The sequence below is a fragment of the Babylonia areolata genome, chromosome 4 (assembly GCF_041734735.1).
Source record: "Babylonia areolata isolate BAREFJ2019XMU chromosome 4, ASM4173473v1, whole genome shotgun sequence".
NCBI lineage: Eukaryota > Metazoa > Mollusca > Gastropoda > Neogastropoda > Buccinidae > Babylonia > Babylonia areolata.
This window is the reverse complement of record NC_134879.1, coordinates 10,419,810-10,443,367: the sequence shown is the minus strand read 5'-3', so window position 1 is coordinate 10,443,367 and position 23,558 is coordinate 10,419,810. Positions and strand designations below refer to the sequence as shown.

Sequence of the window (23,558 nt, the reverse complement as noted above, 5' to 3'; positions counted from 1 at the left end):
GGAGGGAGATTGGCCTCCAGTTTTTAAGTAAATCCTTTGCTTTATCCTCTTTAGGAATGCATATGATAATGCCTTCCCTCTGAGGTGGTGAGAGTTGACCGCTTCGAAAACTATCATTTAGTACTCTTACTACGAATACACCAAATTGTTGGGGGGGAAAAAAAACTTGAAAAAATCTACCGTGAATCCGTCCGAACCAGGGCTCTTGTTATTTTTCATATTTTTTAATGCATAAGTTGCTTCATCTAGTGTTATTTTCCCCTCCAACGAAGACTTTTCTAATTCTGTTAATTTTGGAATATTATCGACTAACTCTGATATTTCACAGTCTTCTACTTGTTTCTTTAAGTACAGATTTTCGTAAAAGCGTTTAACTTCTTTGATAATTTCTTTACTCTCTACTACTTTATCCCCGTTACTTAAAGTTAATTTCCTCATTTGCTTACTGACATAATTACGATTCTTAAGATTACAAAAAAATACTTTGTTATTCTTTCTCCCTCAGCTACCCACCTTGCCCGTGATCGAAGAAGAACACCTTCCATATGTTTTTTCTCTGATTTTAACTAACTCTTCTTTATCATTGTTAAGCTGATGCTTTTCTTCTTCTGTTAGTGTTAATGTGGCTTTCATTTCAAGACATTCTATATTGTGTTCTAATTCTTTCGTGCGTTCACCAGTTACACGCTTTTTCATTGTAGCAAAGGCAATTGTTTTAGATCTTATCTTCATAAGCAGGACATCTAAAAATAGTTGATCCGGTATAGTAAGCTGAATTTCGTGTTTTGGACTGTTACTGAGACTTCCCCGAGAATAGGGTAAAGCTGCGTATTCCTCTGTAACATTTGTTATAACCTCCTTTATTTCTTCAACAAATAGTTTATCCTTTAAGAGAGAAGAATTAAATTTCCATAAAGTATTTCTTTTCACATCTTTTTCTAAAGTAATTGTTAACGTTATCATAGAGTGATCTCTTCTATAACCAGGATTTATATCTGCATATTTTACAGAACAGCACAAAAAGTCTAATATCAGGGAAAAAAAAAATCTAAACGACTTTGTTGAAGAGGATTATTTCTTCGCCATGTATATCTTGTATAATTTTTATTGTTATTACTGTTTTGCTGTTCTTAGTCTCATCAACATCATCAATATTATCATTGTTATTATTAGTATCATTACTATTATTATTGTTGTTGCAATTATTCCACACATCCACCACTCACTGTGTCGTTTTCCGTGCAGGCGGGGCATTCCTTGGCGGTCAAGGAGTCAGAGAAGTGGTGACTGCGGGACAGACGGTACGTCACTTCCGTCACACTGAACTGAACGTCCTCCCGTGTCTCCCGCTCCTCGTACACGTAGGGGCCTCTCTCTTCCACCTTGAACAAATGTGCACACTTCTTGTTGCAAGAATGACATGTTTTGCATGCTCGCGCGTGCTTGTGAGTGTGTGTGTGTGTGTGTGTGTGTGTGTGTGTGTGTGTGTGTGCATGTGTGTGTGTGTGTGTGTGGGTACGCAAGCACGCGCATATACGTATGTTCATACGAATGTGTATATGTCTTCCCCTTCCGGAGGACATGACGGCTGCCTTCCTTCCCCAAACAGATCAGAAAGCCCTTGATGCACACCTCCTCTAAGACATTTATTGTCGTCGGCGACAAACTATAAGCAACAAATTGTGCCATGAACGTCAGCACATAATATTGCCGCCACGGTGACAATACGTGGCAACACATCTCTCTGACGGCCAGTCCACAAAGGCACTCTGTAATTGTCACGCGACGTCAACTGTCTCCTTCGGACAACAGGCCTGGTGGCGAAGACAACATAAATGACCACTGCCACAGCAAGAATCGTCTTTAAAAAAAAAAAAAAAAAAAAGTGGGTGAGGGTGAGAGAAAGATGGGGTTGGGGGTGCGGGGGGCTGTAGCGTTGTCTGCAGTGTGTGAATGCAGTGTTTTATCAGTGTGAATGCAGAGTTTTATCAGTGCGGGGGGCTGTAGCGTTGTCTGCAGTGTGTGAATGCAGTGTTTTATCAGTGTGAATGCAGAGTTTTATCAGTGCGGGGGGCTGTAGCGTTGTCTGCAGTGTGTGAATGCAGTGTTTTATCAGTGTGAATGCAGAGTTTTATCAGTGCGGGGGGCTGTAGCGTTGTCTGCAGTGTGTGAATGCAGTGTTTTATCGTGTGAATGCAGTGTTTTATCAGTGCGGGGGGCTGTAGCGTTGTCTGCAGTGTGTGAATGCAGTGTTTTATCAGTGCGGGGGGCTGTAGCGTTGTCTGCAGTGTGTGAATGCAGTGTTTTATCAGTGCGGGGGGGCTGTAGCGTTGTCTGCAGTGTGTGAATGCAGTGTTTTATCAGTGCGGGGGGCTGTAGCGTTGTCTGCAGTATGTGAATGCATTTTTTTATCGTGTGAATGCAGTGTTTTATCAGTGCGGGAGGCTGTAGCGTTGTCTGCAGTGTGTGAATGCAGTGTTTTATCAGTGCGGGGGGCTGTAGCGTTGTCTGCAGTGTGTGAATGCAGTGTTTTATCAGTGCGGGGGGCTGTAGCGTTGTCTGCAGTATGTTAATGCATTTTTTTATCGTGTGAATGCAGTGTTTTATCAGTGCGGGGGGCTGTAGCGTTGTCTGCAGTATGTGAATGCAGTGTTTAATCGTGTGAATGCAGTGTTTTATCAGTGCGGGGGGCTGTAGCGTTGTCTGCAGTGTGTGAATGCAGTGTTTTTATCAGTGCGGGAGGCTGTAGCGTTGTCTGCAGTATGTGAATGCAGTGTTTAATCGTGTGAATGCAGTGTTTTATCAGTGCGGGGGGCTGTAGCGTTGTCTGCAGTATGTTAATGCATTTTTTTATCGTGTGAATGCAGTGTTTTATCAGTGCGGGGGGCTGTAGCGTTGTCTGCAGTATGTGAATGCAGTGTTTAATCGTGTGAATGCAGTGTTTTATCAGTGCGGGGGGCTGTAGCGTTGTCTGCAGTATGTGAATGCAGTGTTTAATCGTGTGAATGCAGTGTTTTATCAGTGCGGGGGGCTGTAGCGTTGTCTGCAGTGTGTGAATGCAGTGTTTTATCAGTGCGGGGGTGTGGTGGTGGGAGAACCATTGTTTGGGTGGGACGGAAAACATATCCATTATTTTAGCTCGCTTTTTTCAGGCTGCTCGTTTGTTCGGTCACACCTCCAGGAGATAAATTGTCGGCCTGACATTTTTTTCTTTAAGTGGAGGTGGCTGGGGAAGGGGTGGGCGAGGAGCTGGGGGGGGGGAGGAGTTGGAGAGAGGGAGGAGGTGGGGCTAGGCGATGGGGGGGGGGGGATATGGAAATCGGTTGACAATTTCATCCATTCTTTCTCCGTTATGTGCGGTAACGATTTTTATTTGTTTCGGCTTTGGTCTGTTTCATATTCTTTTGATGATTATGGTTTTGTTTATCACCTTTGGTTCTGTTTTTTTGCGTGGACGCGTGGTGAATGTGTTCATGTTTGCATAACTCATAAACAACGCATAGTTGCTGAATCTCTAATCTGCGTGTTCCGTCTTCTGTATGCGAGTACACACCAGCAGGCACACTTGGGTCAGCACTTAGGTTGACCTGGACGATTGAATAAGAACATCTCCGGACTTGATCCACCAAAAGCTGCCAGGATTCGAACCTGGAACCTGACAGACCCTCGGCGGGAATGGGCGTCCATTGGTCTGACCGCTGACCACTGTGGCATCCCTACGTGTAGCTGTCACCGGAGGTGTCTTGCAGCGGCTGTTGTACCGGCTGTTGTACCGGCTGTAACAATTGCTTTCTTTCAGGTCCACTGCAGTTCCAGCCCCACACTGGGGAAACCTGTTTCAAAGCCACGCCACAGTGAGACTTATCATCATTATCTTCATGTCGCTGGTGTACTGATGGGAACCGGAGAAGTCATGAAGCTGTTACATGGAACAAATCAATGTCAATAGCCTACACCAGAAAACTCGAGAGCATCATTTTATCAATGCAAATGTAATGCTAAACGAAAATCGTGCTAAGAAAACACGGATTTGGAAATAATTATTTCGAAGTCCAGTCTCGTTTTATTTGACTCTAATTAATTTAAGACAAAAACGGTGGTGATGGCGATGGCGGTTGGACAAATGGCTGGTTCCAATCTACTGGTGTTGGTTCAGAAATGCACCCACTGCCCTGTCCCCGACCACCCCCAAATGAAATACATGTCATCGACATCAGTGGCCATTGAGTGAACATGCCCAGCCTTCTACAAGAGGAGAGAAACCACCCCCCACCCCTCCCCAAAAAAACACACACACACCAGTTTATCAGGAATCCCTCAGAACTCTTCGAAAGCAAACAGTGTAAACGCACAAAATGGACTTCGCTTTTAACGAAGCAGACCAGGTACACCGTTTTCCACTCCCACCCCACACAGAACAGGGTGAGCCAATTGCTGGTCGTGACTCCGGCACCTGCCCAACGAAACAAATGTAAACTGCTTCAAATCGATGAAGGGGACACAAGAAGGTTTCCCAGCCTAAACATTCAGGTGTAATTAATCCCAAATGTCCTGCATGTCCGTTTAAAGAAGTTTTACAGCGGCTCTCACTGAACTCCTTCCACTTCCTTGTTTTCTGTTCACACCGTGTGAGTTCTTCTCTTTCTCTCCGTTTTTCTGTTTTCTTTGTTTGTTTGTTTTATTTTGTTTTGTTTTCATTCTGGTGTGAAAAACAGCGAGAACAAGGGGCTGACGATTCACACAGTTGAAGACTACATGAATAGTGAGAAAGGCATCATGGCCAGAATCGATGATGCAGAAATGAAAAGTATTCTGTAGAAATAGCCCTAGGACGTTTGTTGAGGCAACACAATATCTTGAACGCATATTTGAGAAACCCATTACCCTGACAGCAATACCATCGACCGACCTTAAAACGCAAAGCCGTTAACAGGACAATCAAGCCATATGAAACTTTCATGTGATGTTAAGATATAAACGCATGCAGATAATGCTGAATTTTATTTCGAACCACGAAACGTGACATTTTATGCGTTATTGATGTCTATCACACAGTATCAAATCTGTAAATGGAGCGACATGATGAAATGGGTCAGGCCCCATGACCATTTATGGCCAACGGCCGGGGAAGTGTTTTCATATTTCCTATGTCTCGGGTTCGGCATAGGAACACGGGGCCCAGTCCTCTCCTTTTACAGTTTTAACCTCCCCCCCCCGACCCCCCTCCCCCCAACACTGAAGTCAGGTGGAGTTGGAAAGATCGGAGTGAACTGTCTTTCCCATGGACACAACACCTTGCCGAAACAAGGCCTGGAACCCTGATGACTGGTCAACACTGGATCAGAGGTCCAACGTCATGCCAGGAACCCTGATGACTGGTCAACACTGGATCAGAGGTCCAACGTCAGGCCTGGAACCCTGATGACTGGTCAACACTGGATCAGAGGTCCAACGTCATGCCAGGAACCATGATGACTGGTCAACACTGGATCAGAGGTCCAACGTCATGCCAGGAACCCTGATGACTGGTCAACACTGGATCAGAGGTCCAACACTAGGCCTGGAACCCTGATGACTGGTCCACACTGGATCAGAGGTCCAACGTCAAGCCTAGAACCCTGATGACTGGTCAACACTGGATCGGAGGTCCAACGTCAGGCCTGGAACCCTGATGACTGGTCAACACTGGATCAGAGGTCCAACGTCATGCCAGGAACCATGATGACTGGTCAACACTGGATCAGAGGTCCAACGTCATGCCAGGAACCTTGATGACTGGTCACCACTGGATCAGAGGGCCAACGTCATGCCAGGAACCCTGATGACTGGTCACCACTGGATCAGAGGGCCAACGTCATGCCAGGAACCCTTATGACTGGTCAACACTGGATCAGAGGTCCAACGTCATGCCAGGAACCCTGATGACTGGTCACCACTGGATCAGAGGGTCAACGTCATGCCAGGAACCCTGATGACTGGTCAACACTGGATCAGAGGTCCAACACCATGGCAGGAACCCTGATGACTGGTCAACACTGGATCAGAGGTCCAACACCAGGCCAGGAACCCTGATGACTGGTCAACACTGGATCAGAGGGCCAACGTCAGGCCTGGAACCCTGATGACTGGTCACCACTGGATCAGAGGGCCAACGTCATGCCAGGAACCCTGATGACTGGTCAACACTGGATCAGAGGTCCAACACCATGCCAGGAACCCTGATGACTGGTCAACACTGGATCAGAGGTCCAACGTCAGGCCTGGAACCCTGATGACTGGTCACCACTGGATCAGAGGTCCAACGTCAAGCCTAGAACCCTGATGACTGGTCAACACTGGATCAGAGGTCCAACGTCAGGCCTGGAACCCTGATGACTGGTCAACACTGGATCAGAGGTCCAACGTCAGGCCTGGAACCCTGATGACTGGTCAACACTGGATCAGAGGTCCAACACCAGGCCAGGAACCCTGATGACTGGTCAACACTGGATCAGAGGTCCAACACCAGGCCAGGAACCCTGATGACTGGTCAACACTGGATCAGAGGGCCAACGTCTAACTCACTCTGCCACGGCGCCGACATGGTAATGGAGGAATACAAATGCAGGAAAACAACTCTTCTGTCATGAAATAATAATCTGAATATTTCATGGTTACAAATGGAACATTTCACAATTGGGCTGGAACCCATTTACATTGTGCTTCGAGCACTTAACTTTACGATCACTACACTTCAAGTTGTGACCGGAACATTGCCTTCCAGGACAAAAATAGTTCACGATATTACTGGATAGCACCATGTTATGAATGAAACGGAACATTTGTCGTCATGACTGGAAAGTTTCACACGTTAAGACTAGAACATTTCGCAATGAATGTTGTGATTGGGGATTTCACGTCTGTGATAGGAGCATTTCACCCCATGGCTGGAATCAAATATTTCACGGTGATTGGATTTATGGTGTCATGGCTGAAATATTTCCCGTTAGGATGGGAATACTTCAAGTTGTGACAATAATTTCTAAAGATAACCTTCCATCTGAGTATTATACATTCGAAAAGTTGGAACTGATACGACAACGTTAACAATGAAAAGCTAATGGACCTTTCATTACTTCATCGTTATTATCTTCGCCCATTATCCTCAACTATGAAATAAAATAAAAAGTTAAAATAAATAAACATTAAAAAAATTTTTTTTAAGAAAGACAAGGGAAGAGTTGGCCAGGTTCACTGCCACAAAGCATTGCTTTGCTGCCAGGTGTGTGTGTGTGACGAAGAAGGAAAGACGGGACGAAGAAGACGACGAGGGACTTTGAGTTCAGTGGTCACAAACACACACACACACACACACACACACACACACACACACACACACACACACACACTACTTACAGACATCGATTCCTAATCGATATATGTCATCAAAATAACAAGCCTACTGAATTGATCCTTCGACCAAATGCCAAGCCTTGTGAATTGATCCTTCTAACAGAATTACAGCCAAGGCTGGCGAAATTTGTTCACGAATGTTTCTTTTCTTAATATGCTCATGTTTATTCTATTCACTCACACACACACACATACACGCACGGACGCACACACACACGTAAACCAACTCACACACACACACACACACACACACACACACACACACACACACACATGCACACACACACACACACACACACACACACACACACACACACACACACAAAAACACACACACACACAAACACACACACACACACACACACACACACACTGCTTTCAAAGTTGAAAGTCGTATTTTATTGGAGGGAATATTTCCGTATTTACGTCTGAGCTTATTGCTATTATGCAAGCTTTGAACTACTCGACGAACCATCAAATAGTTTTATGTAAATAAGCATTATTTGTTGATTCCAAATCAGTACTTTATGCTCTAGAATCAATTAGCTTTGAAACAAGACCCGACTTGGTTATTGAGGCAAATCATTTGGTACATTGTTTGAGGATTAATGGTACTGATGTCGGTCCTTGTTGGGTGCCATCTCATGTGGGCATCTATGGCAATGAAACTGTTGATAAAGCAACTAAAAGATGAGCACGAGATATAGAAAAATCGACAACAATATATGTCCGTCTTTCCGTGAAAGAAGCATACGATTTGATAATCGATGGCAGGAAAATATCTTAAAACAGAAAGGGACATTATTTCCTGAGCATTATTATTAAAGAAAAGATGTCGAATTCATCACTTTGTCATGCAAGATTAATAACCTCTACTTTCTTCCGTATAAAACTTGACGCGCTGTAGACAAAATATAGTAAAAATATGATATGTATCTATGGTGAGCAGTTCGGCTTGCATCATTGTTCTACGCATCTTCTAGATCAGTATTTCACAGAGAATAGCTGTTCTGCAGATGATTTTTTGGAAAGTTATTTCTAACGAGGATCTTATGATCGAACTTTCAAAACAATTAGTCCATTGCCCCATTTCTACATTCCTTTGATGTACTTAAGAATTGTGTTCCTGGTTATTATCATTATTGAGTTGTTACTGTTAAATCTGGCTGCATGTTAGTTATGCATTTCTTAGTAGTTTTCTGCCTTCTCTGTTTTCCTGACTTCTCCCATCACCAATCCACCCCCCTTTTATTATTATTTTTTTATCACTAATAGTGAAAAGACGCTCAACTAAAGAACGAACACACACACACACACACACACACACACACACACACACACGCACACACACACACACACACGTAGACCGACTAACACACACACACACACGTAGACCGACTAACACACACACACACACACACACACACACACACACGGAGACCGACTGACAGACCCCCACACACACACATACACACAGACCCCCCCCCACACACACACACACACACGTAGACCGCGTAACACACACACACACACACACACACACACACGTAGACCGACTAACACACACACACACACACACACACACACACACACACGGAGACCGACTGACAGACCCCCCCCCTCACACACACACACACGCAGACTGACTGACAGACCCACACACACACACACGTACACACGGAGACTGACTGACAGACCCCGCCCCCCCCCCCCCCCCCCCACACACACACACACACACACACATACACACAGACCGACACACACACACACACACACACACACACACACGCGCGCGCAGAGACCGACTCACACACACACACACACACACACACACACACACACACACACACCCGCCCCCTCACACACACACACACACACACGCACATACACACAGACCGACACACACACACACACACACACACACACACACACACCCGCCCCCTCACACACACACAGGATACTATATCTACTGCATGTGTTCATTTCCATCCATGCTCGTTGGAGATTGTTCCTCTTGACAACAGCTGTGCCGCATTCAAAAACCAAAACAACTCCTGCGGCGCCAGTGGCTACTTGATTTGGCCAATCTTTCCACAGCAGACTCTGAAAACAATCGCCGACCTGCAGATAAAGCCGCTGCCCTCATCAATCAATGTCAACACCGGTTGCCATGGTGATGAGGACATCACATTATTGAAAATCCTGTAACACAACAGCGGTTTTTCTGAAAAGAAGCTGGTATGCATTTTTTTTTTTTTCTTTCTTTACATGAGTTGTTCCAGAAATTTTTTTTACTATTATATACATATCATCTCTTCGAAATGAAAGAAAATTAATTATTTTCATGACAGACGCAGACCACTGGACACGGAAGAAACTGTGGGAGAGAAGATGAAAACAACAGGAAAGACCTGGAAGAATATCAGCTGGCTCGATCAAGACCGAAACAGACTGGACAAGATCTGATGGCGCATCAGTCGAAGCAAAGAGGATTAAGAAAAAAAGAGATATCCATGACTGCCATCCATCCAAACTGCAATAAATCAATCAAATACAATGTCAAGAAAAATTTATCACATTCAGATACGTTAAATCTAACTCACCCGCAGCTACATCTGCTCAGCATGAGAAAACTTACCAGTATACCAGCGAATTTGTTCATGTTGAAACGATTTAACAGCTCTTGAACTGTGGGGGCTACAACGCTGGGATATTAGGACACTATCAGGGATACTGGGATATTAGGCCACCATCAGGGATATTGGGACACCATCAGGGATATTGGGATATCGGGACACCATCAAGGATATCGGGACACCATCAAGGATATTGGGACACCATCAGGGATACTGGGACACCATCAGGGATATTGGGACACCATCAAGGATATTGGGATATTGGGACACCATCAAGGATAGTGGGACACCATCAGGGATACTGGGACACCATCAGGGATATTGGGATACTTAGGACGCCATCAGGGATTACCCTGTTGTTGGATTGTTCGGACAGACTCACTTTTGTTCTCCTTTTATTTCAACATGTACCCTCTGCGTATCTTTCACTTTGTTATAGTTCATTGTATCGGCTTATTTGTTTATCTTGTTTGATTATCTTATCTTATATTTGTTAATAATGTTTTGCACCAATCTGGGGGAGGTTCTCAAGGCCTGACCAGCGAGTTAGACCTATGTGAAGGCCAGGCATGTGCTCCATGCTTTTCAATGAAAATAATGGTGTGGTGTTAATGGGTCAACCAGCACGCTTTGATACCTCCCTTCAAACTGAAACTAAAACGACACAACGAAACTTATTTGATGATGCGTTGCAATGCCTGGGAACCACCAAACTTAATTAGTGTTGAAGCGTTTGAATATCACAGAACTTCCTTAGCAATAATGTTGGGATGTGTCAATAAAGCTGAACTTCTTTTGTGTTGGAATGCTTAAGTGTCACTGAACGTTGTTTTAGAGTTGGAATGTTTAAATTCACTGAACCTCTTCAGCGTTGGAATGCTTCAATATTGCTGAAGTTCTTTATCGTTTGAGTGTTGGGATACTATTCTGCTTATTTGGCGCTGGAATGTGGATATAACTGACTTTGTTTGGAGCTTGAAAGTTCAGATAGCATAGAACATAATTAGGACTGGAATATCTCTGGATAGGCCTGGAATCCCCGGAAAGACCTCATTTGATCCCTCGATAGGCTTGGAATCCTCGAATAGGCCAGGAGTCCCATGATAGATCTGAAATCCCTGGATAGGGCAGGAATCATCAAACAGGCTTGGAATTCCTGGACTGGCATGGAATTTTTTGAATTGGCTGGCCAAGAATCTCGGATACGCCTGGAATTCCCAAATAGGCCTGGAATCCCTGGATAGGCCTGGAGTGTCGGACAGGGCTGGAACCTCTGGATAGGCCTGGAATATAAGGGTAGGCCCGGAATCCCTGGTTTGGTTTGAGATATCTGGATAGCTCTGTTAATCTCGGATAGGCCTGGAATCCCTGGTTTGGTTTGAGATATCTGGATAGCTCTGTTAATCTCGGATAGGCCTGGAATCCCTGGTTTGGTTTGAGATATCTGGATAGCTCTGTTAATCTCGGATAGGCCTGGAATCCCTGGTTTGGTTTGAGATATCTGGATAGCTCTGTTAATCTCGGATAGGCCTGGAATCCCTTTTATAGATATGGAATCCTTGGACAGGCCTGGAATCACGGACAGGCCTAGAACCTTTGGACACCACCGAACGTACTTACCGACGCCTCTCCCCTCTCCTCCAGCGGGGGCTCCGGGGACACTTTCAGTGAATGTAGCATCCCCAGCTTCTGTGTTGGAATTTGTCTTTTCTTTTCCTTCACTTAGAAATTTCCTTTTGTTTTCCTTCACCTTTTTTTTTTTTGTTCCTGTCTTGTTATTGTTTTCTGTCGCCTCGTTTTTTTTGTCTGCTTTTTTTTTTAATGTCTTTCCGCTCCATTCAACTAATACATACATACATAGAATTATACACACATACATACACACACAAACACACACACACACACACACACACACACACACATATATATATATATATATATATATATATTGTCACTTAGTCCCAAACCAAAATGGACCTCCTTAGCAGCATCGTCACTATCACCATTGTCATCCTCCTCCTCCTTCTCCATCATCAATATATAAAAACTGCCCTATCATTAATTATCTTCATAAGCTTTAATAATGAACATACAACTTTGCTGTTGTTGGACAGGAAAATATTTTTCCCTTTGGCACTTTTTCCTCTGTGTACGCGTTTCTTTTAAACTGTGTTTCCTGTATAATTATCATTCTTTTCAGTTTTTTGTCGTTGTTGTCGTCGTCAATACTGTTGCGCTGAATACGACGGGATGACACCAACAAGACAGCACAGAGTTCTGGGCTTTTTGTTTTATCGTATTTCTTCTTCTTCTTCTTCTTCTGCGTTCGTGGGCTGCAACTCCCACGTTCACTCGCATGTACACGAGTGGGTTTTTTTTACGTGTATGACCGTTTTTACCCCGCCATGTAGGCAGCCATACTCCGCTTTCGGGGGTGTGCATGCTGGGTATGTTCTTGTTTCCATAACCCACCGAACGCTGACATGGATTACAGGATCTTTAACGTGCGTATTTGATCTTCTGCATGCGTTTACACACGAAGGGGGTTCAGGCACTAGCAGGTCTGCACATATGTTGACCTGGGAGATCGGAAAAAATCTCCACCCTTTACCCACCAGGCGCCGTCACCGTGATTCGAACCCGGGACCCTCAGATTGAAAGTCCAACGCTTTAACCACTCGGCTATTGCGCCCGTCTATCGTATTTCAATGCTTTCATCTTTTTGATACAACTGTAATCATCCCTAGTCTTCTCTTCCAGGTTTGTTGTTGTTGCTGTGGTTGTTGTAGTTGTTGTTGCTGTTGTTGTACTTGCTGTTGCTGTAGTTGTTGTAGTTCTTGTTGTTGCTGTTGTTGTAGTTCTTGTTGTTGCTGTTGTTGTACTTGTTATTGCTGTAGTTGTAGTTGTTGCTGTGGCTGTTGTAGTTGTTGCTGTTGTTGTAGTTCTTGTTGTTGCTGTTGTTGTACTTGTTATTGCTGTAGTTGTAGTTGTTGCTGTGGCTGTTGTAGTTGTTGCTGTTGTTGTAGTTCTTGTTGTTGCTGTTGTTGTACTTGTTATTGCTGTAGTTGTAGTTGTTGCTGTGGCTGTTGTAGTTGTTGCTGTTGTTGTAGTTCTTGTTGTTGCTGTTGTTGTAGTTCTTGTTATTGCTGTTGTTGTAGTTCTTGTTGTTGCTGTTGTTGTAGTTCTTGTTGTTGCTGTTGTTGTAGTTCTTGTTGTTGCTGTTGTTGTACTTGTTATTGCTGTAGTTGTTGTTGTTGTTGTAGTTGTTGCTGTTGTTGTAGTAGTTCTTGTTGTTGCTGTTGTTGTAGTTCTTGTTGTTGCTGTTGTTGTACTTGTTATTGCTGTAGTTGTTGTTGTTGTTGTAGTTGTTGCTGTAGTTGTTGTAGTTCTTGTTATTGCTGTTGTTGTAGTTCTTGTTGTTGCTGTTGTTGTACTTGTTATTGCTGTAGTTGTTGTTGTTGTTGTAGTTGTTGCTGTTGTTGTAGTAGTTCTTGTTGTTGCTGTTGTTGTAGTTCTTGTTGTTGCTGTTGTTGTAGTTCTTGTTGTTGCTGTTGTTGTACTTGTTATTGCTGTAGTTGTAGTTGTTGTTGTAGTTGTTGCTGTTGGTGTAGTTCTTGTTGTTGCTGTTGTTGTAGTAGTTCTTGTTGTTGCTGTTGTTGTAGTTCTTGTTATTGCTGTTGTTGTAGTTCTTGTTGTTGCTGTTGTTGTAGTTCTTGTTGTTGCTGTTGTTGTACTTGTTATTGCTGTAGTTGTTGTTGTTGTTGTAGTTGTTGCTGTTGTTGTAGTTCTTGTTATTGCTGTTGTTGTAGTTCTCGATGTTGCTGTGGTTGTTGTAGTTCTTGTTGTTGCTGCTGCTGCTTCTGGTGCTGTTATCATTTTCAGATTATACGGGGTCGCTGGGTGACGCAGTTGGCAGACGGTCTTGGCGCTGTGTAATAGGACTGACGCGTTTCACTGCCCCCCCCCCCTCACCCCCCCCCCCCCCCCCGACCCCCTACCCCCCACCAAGGCCTTGTGTGGTTGGCTGGGCCTCCAGTAAGCGTTACTGAATTCCACGAAATGAGCGTATTCAGCAGCGTGGCACTGCACTGACGTTGGAAAGATGGATTCTGTCGCTTGCTGCCCCCCCCCCCCCCCCCCCCCCCCCCCCCCCCCCCCCCGGCACGGCGGGGTATCGCTGCCTGTGAGGTGACTGACGGACACTGCACATTCAGCAATACAGGGAGCCTCGTAACTTTGACCCCTCACTCCCCCCCTCAACAACCACCCCACCCCGACCCCCCACTGGGCTTTCAAATGGCTGTATTTAGACTGCTGTTTTTGGGTTTTTGTTAGCTTGTTTTGTTTTTGTTTTTGATGTTTGTTTGTTTTCAGACACACGAGTATAACTCGAACAGCAGGTAAGTGCAGGGGCTTGCACTTATGCATACAGACACGCTCCCTTACCGTTTTTTTTTTTGTTTTTTTTTTTAATGGATGGTTTTTAGATAGCTGGTTCTTTCTCTTTTTTTCCACATGTAGACATATATGTATACTCGCACAGCAGGTGTGTGCACATACATGCATGCATGCATGCGACTTACACTCATACACACGAGCACTGCACTCACCACAGGGTGGGCCCCATGGTACAGGAACTCCTCAGGGTTGCGGACATGCTGGTAATAGAGCCTCACCTCTCGCCTCCACTGGCTCCCGTCACGCTGTCACATACACAGCAAAGTCAACACTCACTTTTGTATTGCAGCATGCAAACCACAACAAATATTGTAAGACTGATCATATTCAAGACAGGTAGACAAAAAGGACAGAACACACACACACACACACACACACACACACACACACACCTACCGGTTGTTTTCAGACGTGGAGCGTTGAAAAGAAAAGGAAAGAAAAGACAAAAGAACAAAAGAACGAACAATATGACAGAATGCGGTGAATCCACAGGGGTGATGAACTGGCTTCATGCTCACCTGGTCAGTCTGCACTGACTTTACAGAACACACACACACACACACACACACACACACACACACACACACACACATACACACACACACACAGAACAAAAAGCATGCCACAGGACTGTCCAGCAGCTGCAGAACACCATTTCAGCCTCAGAGCGACTGGCAGCAGCAGGAAAAGATCCAGCCGGGTGACACCACAACTGTTGTTCTGTTGGCGGCACGCTGAGAAATGGTGACCTTGTGATCGGAGAGATGTGGTCACGTTGTCAAAGCAGAGCATCCCTGGCGCTTCTCCGCTTCCCCTCTCCCCCTCCCTCCACACACACACACACACACACACACACACTCACACACACACACTCACACACACACACACACACACACACACACACACACTTACACACACACACACACACACACAAACACACACATACATACACACACATATACACTCATACACACACACACCCCTACCGATTATTTTCAGACGTGGAGCATTGAGCTTTAAAAAAAAAAAAAATTATTTATTTATGTACGCAAAAAGTTGACTTCATCAAGTTTTTGCGCCTTATACATATTATTATTATTAGTAGTAGTTCTTTTTTTTGTATTTATCTATTATTCATTTACCCCTTTTTTCTTCTTTTTTTTCTCAAGGCCTGACTAAGCGCGTTGGGTTACGCTGCTGGTCAGGCATCTGCTTGGCAGATGTGGTGTAGCGTATATGGATTTGTCCGAACGCAGTGACGCCTCCTTGAGCTACTGAAACTGAACTGAAACTGTCAAAGAGATCCCAGGACGTATTTTGTTCTTTTTAACAGCAGATGTGGTGCAGCGTATATGGAATAGCCCTTGGGATTTGACATCTCCTTGAAGTTGAATCTTTGAAAGAGTGAAAAGCTTCAAGAAAGACGAAAGGAAGGAAGGAAGGAAGGAAGAAACCCGCGAAACTAAAATCTTTAGGAACAGAAAGCGAGCGAACGAAGGAAGAGAGACAGATAGAGGGAGGAGTTTGATTGTATGACTTTGAGAGAGGGTGAGTGAAAAATAGAGTGACAGAAAGAGAGGGTGAGACAGACCGAGACAGAGATAGAGACGGACAGAAAGGGAGATTGCGGCAGTATGAAAACGGAGAAACTGCGACTTAGGAGGAGATATCACTGTAGACAATCTGGCCATTTATTGGGGTTTTTTTTCCTGATCATTTTGAAAAAGAGCAACCGAATGGCATTTAAAACCCCTCGCAACATTTTCAAAGATTTCCCGAAAGAGAAAAGGTCTTAATGTACCCACAATGAAGAGACACGTTTTCAACTGTCAAGATTTCGGTGTAAGCCCCTGTTTGATTTCTACTTGCATTTTCCCCCCTTCTTATAATCTTTCCTTTCGTTGTCTGCACTGTCAGCACAGCACAATACAGACGGCACAACAGAGGACATTGATGAGGCTCCTTGAACAGATGTCTGCCTGTCTTGATTGTTAAATAATAACTCTATTAACAAAGTGCTAAATGCCGTGCGAAAAATCAAATCAATGTGCTTTCACACACGATTTTCACACCAGGCATAACTCTGAACAAAGGTATCAAAAACAAAACATACAGGAAAGAAACGAAAACAAAAAAGGAACAAAGAAATATGTTGATACAAGACGAGAAGTGTGGCCGGAAAAAGGGAGGGTATGGAAGAGCTATTTTGGTAAAAGGTAGATTTTAAGGCCACGCTTAAAAAGGCTGAGTGCAGGAACTGACGAAGCGAAGTAGTCCTAATATGCAGCAAAGATTTCCTATAAACCTAATACTTTGTTAACATTTCTTTTTTCCATATAAACAATTTCTCCGTCACATGACAACTGGACACAGTGACAGTCACTGACGGAGGCTCTCCAGGCCTGACCAACGCGTTGGGTTCATGTCATGTTGGGTTGGGTTTCGCTGGGTTACTGGGTTGGGTTATTTGGGTTACGCTGCTGGTCAGGCATCAGATGTGGTGTAGCGTATATGGATTTATCCGAACACAGTGACACCTCCTTGAGCTACTGAAACTGAAACTGAAGCGTCTGTCCTTAGGAAAAGAAACGAAAACAACAACAACAACATATGAGGAATTCCGTGTGCAGTTGAGTCTGCATGCACTGACGTATCTCTGAGACTTAAAATAAACTGAAATCGATAGTCTTTCTGATCCTATTTGATATATCTTTTTTATGGCCAAAGTAAATGTTTCAGAGACTGGAGAGCAGCCCGAATCTTAGACAGAGAAATTTATTGTAACACAAAGAGTAAAACAATACAAAAAAAAAGGTATGTGAATCTTTCCCAACGAAGAAATACCCGCTGCTGCTGTTGCTGAGAGAGTGAAACCAGCTGAAAAGATGGCAGCATGTGACAGACATCGGTTCTAAAGCATTATTGGCGTTGCTTACCATGCGTGCAAAGAGCAGATATTCTCTCCATCAGACACCCCGGAATGTGCGATATGGACACGGTGATTACGAATCAGTTTTTTTCCTGTCTCTCTCCCCAAGTGGCCATATTTCTGACTGTGTGTTTCGTTGCAAAAAGAAGCAGTTTCTCCTCGACTGATTCCATTACCAGATTGGTCATCTTAGTTTCATGTCGTTTCAATAAAAGGTGATGTTAGACGAAAAGGAAATACGGAGAGAGAGAGAGAGAGAGAGGGAGGGAGAGAGAGAGAAAGGATGGGGCGGGAAGGGAGACAGAGAGGGAGAGGGGAGGCAAAGTCGGGTAATCTATTCATTTTCAGGCCTTAGCCCCAAGTGAAGAGGGGCAACAACAGGACAGTGTGAACGAAAACCAAAGCCGGACCAGCACCACAGGTCCTTAAAATTTCCAGACCAATGAAATTAATCCACAAGTCTCTGGTAACTAAAAAAGCTCCGTATAAAATGCCAAATTACGAACAGTGTATTACACACGCACGCAAACACGCATGCCTACGCACGCACACACCCACACACACAGAGTTATGCCTGGGAATGTTCCACCCTGACCAACGTATTCCACAGTGAAGGCATGCAAAAGACTCCTGGGAGCACGGCAGCTACATAACTGAAGGATTAAACGAGGTGTATATGTATGTTGAATTTGATTGGAGTTCTGTCCCCTCGAAGGGAGCCCCGTGTGAATTACGATCCCACACTTCGTCTTGACAATAAAAACACTCACCCTGCAATTCTTCCGGATTCTGAAAGCCATGATATACCCTACATCGTTCACAAATATGTGTTTTTGAATATTGACCGCAAGGCTGTTTACTGACGATTTTAAGAAAATTTAAGCTTTTCATTGCTTTCGATGTAATGTTTTCTAGATGATTCTTCCCATTTCGCTTTGGAGTAAAATAAACACCAAGGAATCTGACCTCAGATTTGTAGAAGAGATACACGAAGTTTCCGAGCGACGCCGGTGTCTGTATAGGGCTTGACTGACAGCAGTTTTTTTCTGAATGAGGGAGAGGGAGAGGGAGTTACCTGTCCTTTGCTGCTTGACTGACAGCAGTTTTATCTGAATGAGGGAGAGGGAGTTACCTGTCCTTTGCTGCTTGACTGACAGCAGTTTTATCTGAATGAGGGAGAGGGAGTTACCTGTCCTTTGCTGCTTGACTGACAGCAGTTTTATCTGAATGAGGGAGAGGGAGAGGGAGTTACCTGTCCTTTTCTGCTTGACTGACAGCAGTTTTATCTGAATGAGGGAGAGGGAGTTACCTGTCCTTTGCTGCTTGACTGACACCAGTTTTATCTGAATGAGGGAGAGGGAGTTACCTGTCCTTTGCTGCTCGTCTGAAACCCAAATGGATTTCCATGGCATTTTGCTTGTCATTCTTATCTTCATGCGCTTTCGATTTACGTGTGTGTGTGTGCGTGTGTGTTGTGTCTGGTTTTGCAGTGTAATAAGTGGAGGTGCGGGAATTGTGCTCAGTTTGTATGCATCTGCACAGTGCCCATTGAATTTTTGTTCTCTCGTTTTATTCATTCCTTGTGATCTCGTCGATGTCTTAAAGATCAGAGGAAAAGGACACAGACACACAGACACACACGCACACACACACACACACACACACACACACACACACACACACACACACACACGGGCAGAGACTGAGACAGAATTGAGGCAAGGATTAACTTCCTCTCTCGTATGTCCATCAGACAAGATCGATTTTGATTTGCCGTGGGCCGAACAGTGCGACCGAACCGAACAAAACGTGCACAAATCTCTCCTCCATCTGTTGTCTTGGGGGCGTGCAGCCGTCGTTAACTACCTTGACGAAGATGGTAACGAAACATCATCACAACTCACAGGAAATGACGTCAATCAATTTCCTGCACAGGATTCGGTCACAGACCGTTACTGGACAAAAGCCGGATGAACAGGCGCTTGAACGTTTCCCAGTTCAAAAAAAGATTCTTTTGTTGTTGTTGTGCTGTTGATTGTTTGTTTGATTGATTGTTGTGTGTGTGTGTGGGGTGGGGGGGGGATATGTAGGCTATGACACAGAGACAGAGAGAGAAGACAACATTGGGCGAGAGTAAACAGTGACACGGAGAGAGACAGAGAGACAGACAGACAGACAGTCAGTCAGACAGACAGAGACAGAGACAGAGAGATAAGTTTGTTTATACTTCTTTATCTGCAGATAATTCTGCTTTAACAGATCGTTCCAAGGCGACCTAATGGAAAGTATATCCACACATATCTCCATCTGCTCTCCCCCTCCTCCCCCCCCACCAAACACACATCTCCATCTGCTCTCACCCCCCAACCCCCACCAAACATATATCTCCATCTGCTCTCTCCCCCCCCCACACATCCCACCAAACACACATCTCCATCTGCTCTCCCCCTCCCCCCCACCAAACACACATCTCCATCTGCTTTCCTCCACCCACCACCCACCTCCAACAATCTCCATCTGCTTCACCCACCACCATCTCCATCTGCTCCCCCCAAAAAATCTCCATCTGCTCCCCCCATCTCCATCTGCTCCCCCCCCCCCAACACCACAATCTCCATCTGCTTTCCCCAACACCATCTCCATTTAATTCCCCCACTACCATCTCCATCTGCCCCCCTCTCCATCTGCTCCCCCCACCACAATCTCCATCTGCTTCCCCTACCACCACAAAATCCATCTGCTCCCCCCCATCTGCTCCCCACCCCCACCACAATCTCCATCTGCTCCCCCCCAACACCACAATCTCCATCTGCTTCCCCTACCACCACAATATCCATCTGCTCCCCCCATCTCCATCTGCTCCCCACCCCCACCACAATCTCCATCTGCTCCCCCCCCCCCAGTCTCCATCTGCTTCCCCCCAATCTCCATCTGCTCCCCCCCCCCCAACAATCTCCATCTGCTTCCCCATCTCCATCTGTTTCCCCTACCACCACAATCTCCATCTGCTTTCCTCCCCACCCCAATCTCCATCTGCTCCCCCCAACACCACAATCTCCATCTCCTTCCCCCAACACCATCTCCATCTGCTTCCACCCCTTCCACCATTCCCTGTTACCTCTCTGTCTCTGCCCCCCCCCCCTCTCTCGCTCTCTCTCACTCTCCAAGAAAAGCCATTGTTCGCGAGTTTTTGTGTTGTTTTTGTTTGTTTGTTTTGTTTTTTGCTCTGCATTCATAGCTGCACGTATTTTAACCTGGTCCCCCACCCTCTCCCTCCCTCTGTGCCTTCACTTGCGTTTCCTTGGAAGCCATCGATCGATAATCACCCTCTGTCTCCCCTCCCCCTCCCTCCCCCACCGCCCCCCCCCCCCACCCCCCCACCACACACACCACAACCACCCCTTTTTTTGCCACGGAGATGAAGCATAAATAGTCCGGTTCCTGTAATTTCAAAATAATTGAAATCGAAGCCTTCGATGTACTGTGATCGTCTTACAACTGACAGTCAGCGTTCACGTCGAAGGTCGTAAGTTAACCCACGGCAACAAAGGGAGTGGGGGGTGGGGGGGGGGGTAGGGATGAAGAGAATGAGAGAGAGGGAGAGAGATAGAGAGGAGAAAGGGGGAGATATATGAGAGATTTGAGATCAGCAGATAAACAGACGAAACGATACGAAATTTCACTTCTACCCCACCACCTCCTCCGCACCGCCCCAACCTCACCAACAACCCCTCTCCCAGGCCTGGACAAGACAGACATCAAGACCGAGAGGCCAGTGACGCGACAGACAATATACATGGCGTCCTTAAAGACAGAGAGTGTGGGGAGGAGGGGTAGGGGGTCTGGGGGGGGGGGGGTATGTAGGCCATGACACAGAGGGACGGAGAGAGAGGACAATATTGGGAGAGAGTAGACAGTGACACAGAGAACGAGAGAGAGAGGTGGGGAGGCAGGGAGAGAGAGAGAGAGGGGGGGCGGAAGAGGGGGGAGAGAGGGGGAGGCAGGGAGAGGGGGGAGAGAGGGGCAGGCAGGGAGAGAGAGAGGGGGGCAGGGAGAGAGAGAGGGGGAGGCAAGGAAAGAGAGAGGGGGAGGCAGAGAGAGAGAGGGGGGGAGGCAGAGAGAGAGGGGGGGAGGCAGGGAGAGAGAGAGAGGGGGAGGCAGGGAGAGAGAGGGGGGGAGGCAGGGAGAGGGGGGGAGGCAGGGAGAGGGGGGAGAGAGGGGCAGGGAGAGAGAGAGGGGGAGAGGGGGGGAGGCAGGGAGAGGGGGGAGAGAGGGGCAGGGAGAGAGAGAGGGGGAGGCAGGGAGAGAGAGAGGGGGAGGCAGGGAGAGAGAGGGGGGAAGGCAGGGAGAGAGAGAGGGGGGAGGCAGGGAGAGAGAGAGGGGGGAGGCAGGGAGAGAGAGGGGGGGAGGCAGGGAGAGAGAGAGAGAGGGACGGGCGGAGGACAGAGAGAGAGAGAGAGAAAGAGAGAGAGAGAAGGATGGAGAAAGACGGGGAAGGGAGAAAAGGGGAGAGGGAGCGAGAGAGAGAGAAGAGAGTAAGAAGGGGGAAAACAGCGACATGTAGAGCAGGAGAGTTAAGGAGAGACAGACAAGAGACAGAGACTGAGACACGGAGAAAAGAGAGAAAAGAGATAGGGGGCAGAAACACAGAGAGATAAACAACTAATCGATTTTTTTTACATTGTACAGCACAATTGAGCATGCTTTAGTGGAAAGGCGCAATTGAAAAAAACACAGAGAGACAGACACACAGACAGAGAGCAGAGCTAAAGGCACACACATTCACTCACTTACACACACACACACACACACACACACACACACACACACACAAACACACACACACACACACACACACACACACACAGGGAGATAGAGGGGAAGAGAGAGAGAGAGAGAGGAGCACACAGACAGACAGAAACAGACAGACAGAGAGTGAGAGAGACAGACAGACAGACAGACAGATAGACAAACAGACAGACAGACAGAGAGCGGAGCAAAAGAAACACACTCACTCACTCACATCACACACACACGCGCGCGCGCGTGCGCACACACACACACACGGAGGGAGAGAGAGAGAGAGGTGACAGACCGACAGAGATAGAGAAAGAGAGACAGACAGAGAGACAGACAGACACAGACAGAGACAAGGTGAGACAGGGTGTGACAAAAACGGATTGGTGATCCTCTTAGACAAAGTGGTGCTGATGGCAAAGTGAATGAACGTGTGACAGATTTGGGTATGGGCCCTTGGGGCACCCCCCTGACGTGGGAGTGAAAAAGACAACCTGACATTAATGTGTGTGTGTGTGTGCGTGTGTGTGTGTGTGTGTGAGTGTGTGTGTGTGTGTGTGTGTGTGTGTGTGTGTGTGTGTGAAGTCAAGTCAAGTCAAGATTTTATTTCATGATGGTAAATTGAATAAGAAACAATTGCTTTTTTTTTTTTTACATCAAGCCATCAATGAACAGATAAAATAGAAAAAATAAAAAACGGAAAAAAAGGACAACATATAGGAGGGAGAGACAGAGAGAGAGAGAGAGAGAGAGAGAGAGAGAGCGAGAGAGAGAGAGAGAGGGAGAGAGAGAGAAAAGAAACAAACAGATGAAGAGCAACAACAACAACAAAATGCATATATTTATACAATAATATTGTGAAAAAGAAATACACAATTGCATTTCTATTTCACACACACACACACACACACACACACACCACTGTACACAAATTCTCGGACACAATTACACCATGCCCATGCCACCCACATGCACATGTTCCCTCATATGGTGCAAAATCCTTGCCAACACAAGCATATACAAAACATTTCACAATTAATAATTGGAATATTAGACTAACAGATCAAAATTTGTATTACTGATAATTATTTTCAATGAGGTGATTCTTCAGATTTTTCTTAAACACGTTTTTATTTACGACACTTTTCAGAGTGAGTGGGAGATTATTCCATAAATTTCCACCAGAATACAGAAAGCTAGACTTGTAAAGGTTGTTTTTTGGTCTGGGTATGCAAAGCATGTGGTTGTGTCTGTGTTCATTAGTTTTAAAAGTGTCTGCAATCTTTTTTGGAGCTTTTCCATACATAACATTATGCATGCAAACGCTTTGTTGAAGTACAGCCTGT

At 45.6% G+C, this 23,558-nt stretch overlaps 1 protein-coding gene across 1 annotated transcript in view; it reads right to left on the bottom strand.

Annotated features, from left to right (window-relative positions):
• The window catches only part of LOC143281562 (uncharacterized), an 89,237-nt gene that overhangs the window by 37,881 nt on the left and 27,798 nt on the right, over nucleotides 1-23,558 (bottom strand). Inside the window, exons 2-3 of the mRNA XM_076586793.1 lie at nucleotides 14,639-14,731; nucleotides 1,227-1,382 (exon numbers count right to left, since the gene is read on the bottom strand). Coding sequence (XP_076442908.1) covers nucleotides 1,227-1,382; nucleotides 14,639-14,731 — 249 coding nt within the window. The remainder of the gene's footprint in view (nucleotides 1-1,226; nucleotides 1,383-14,638; nucleotides 14,732-23,558) is intronic.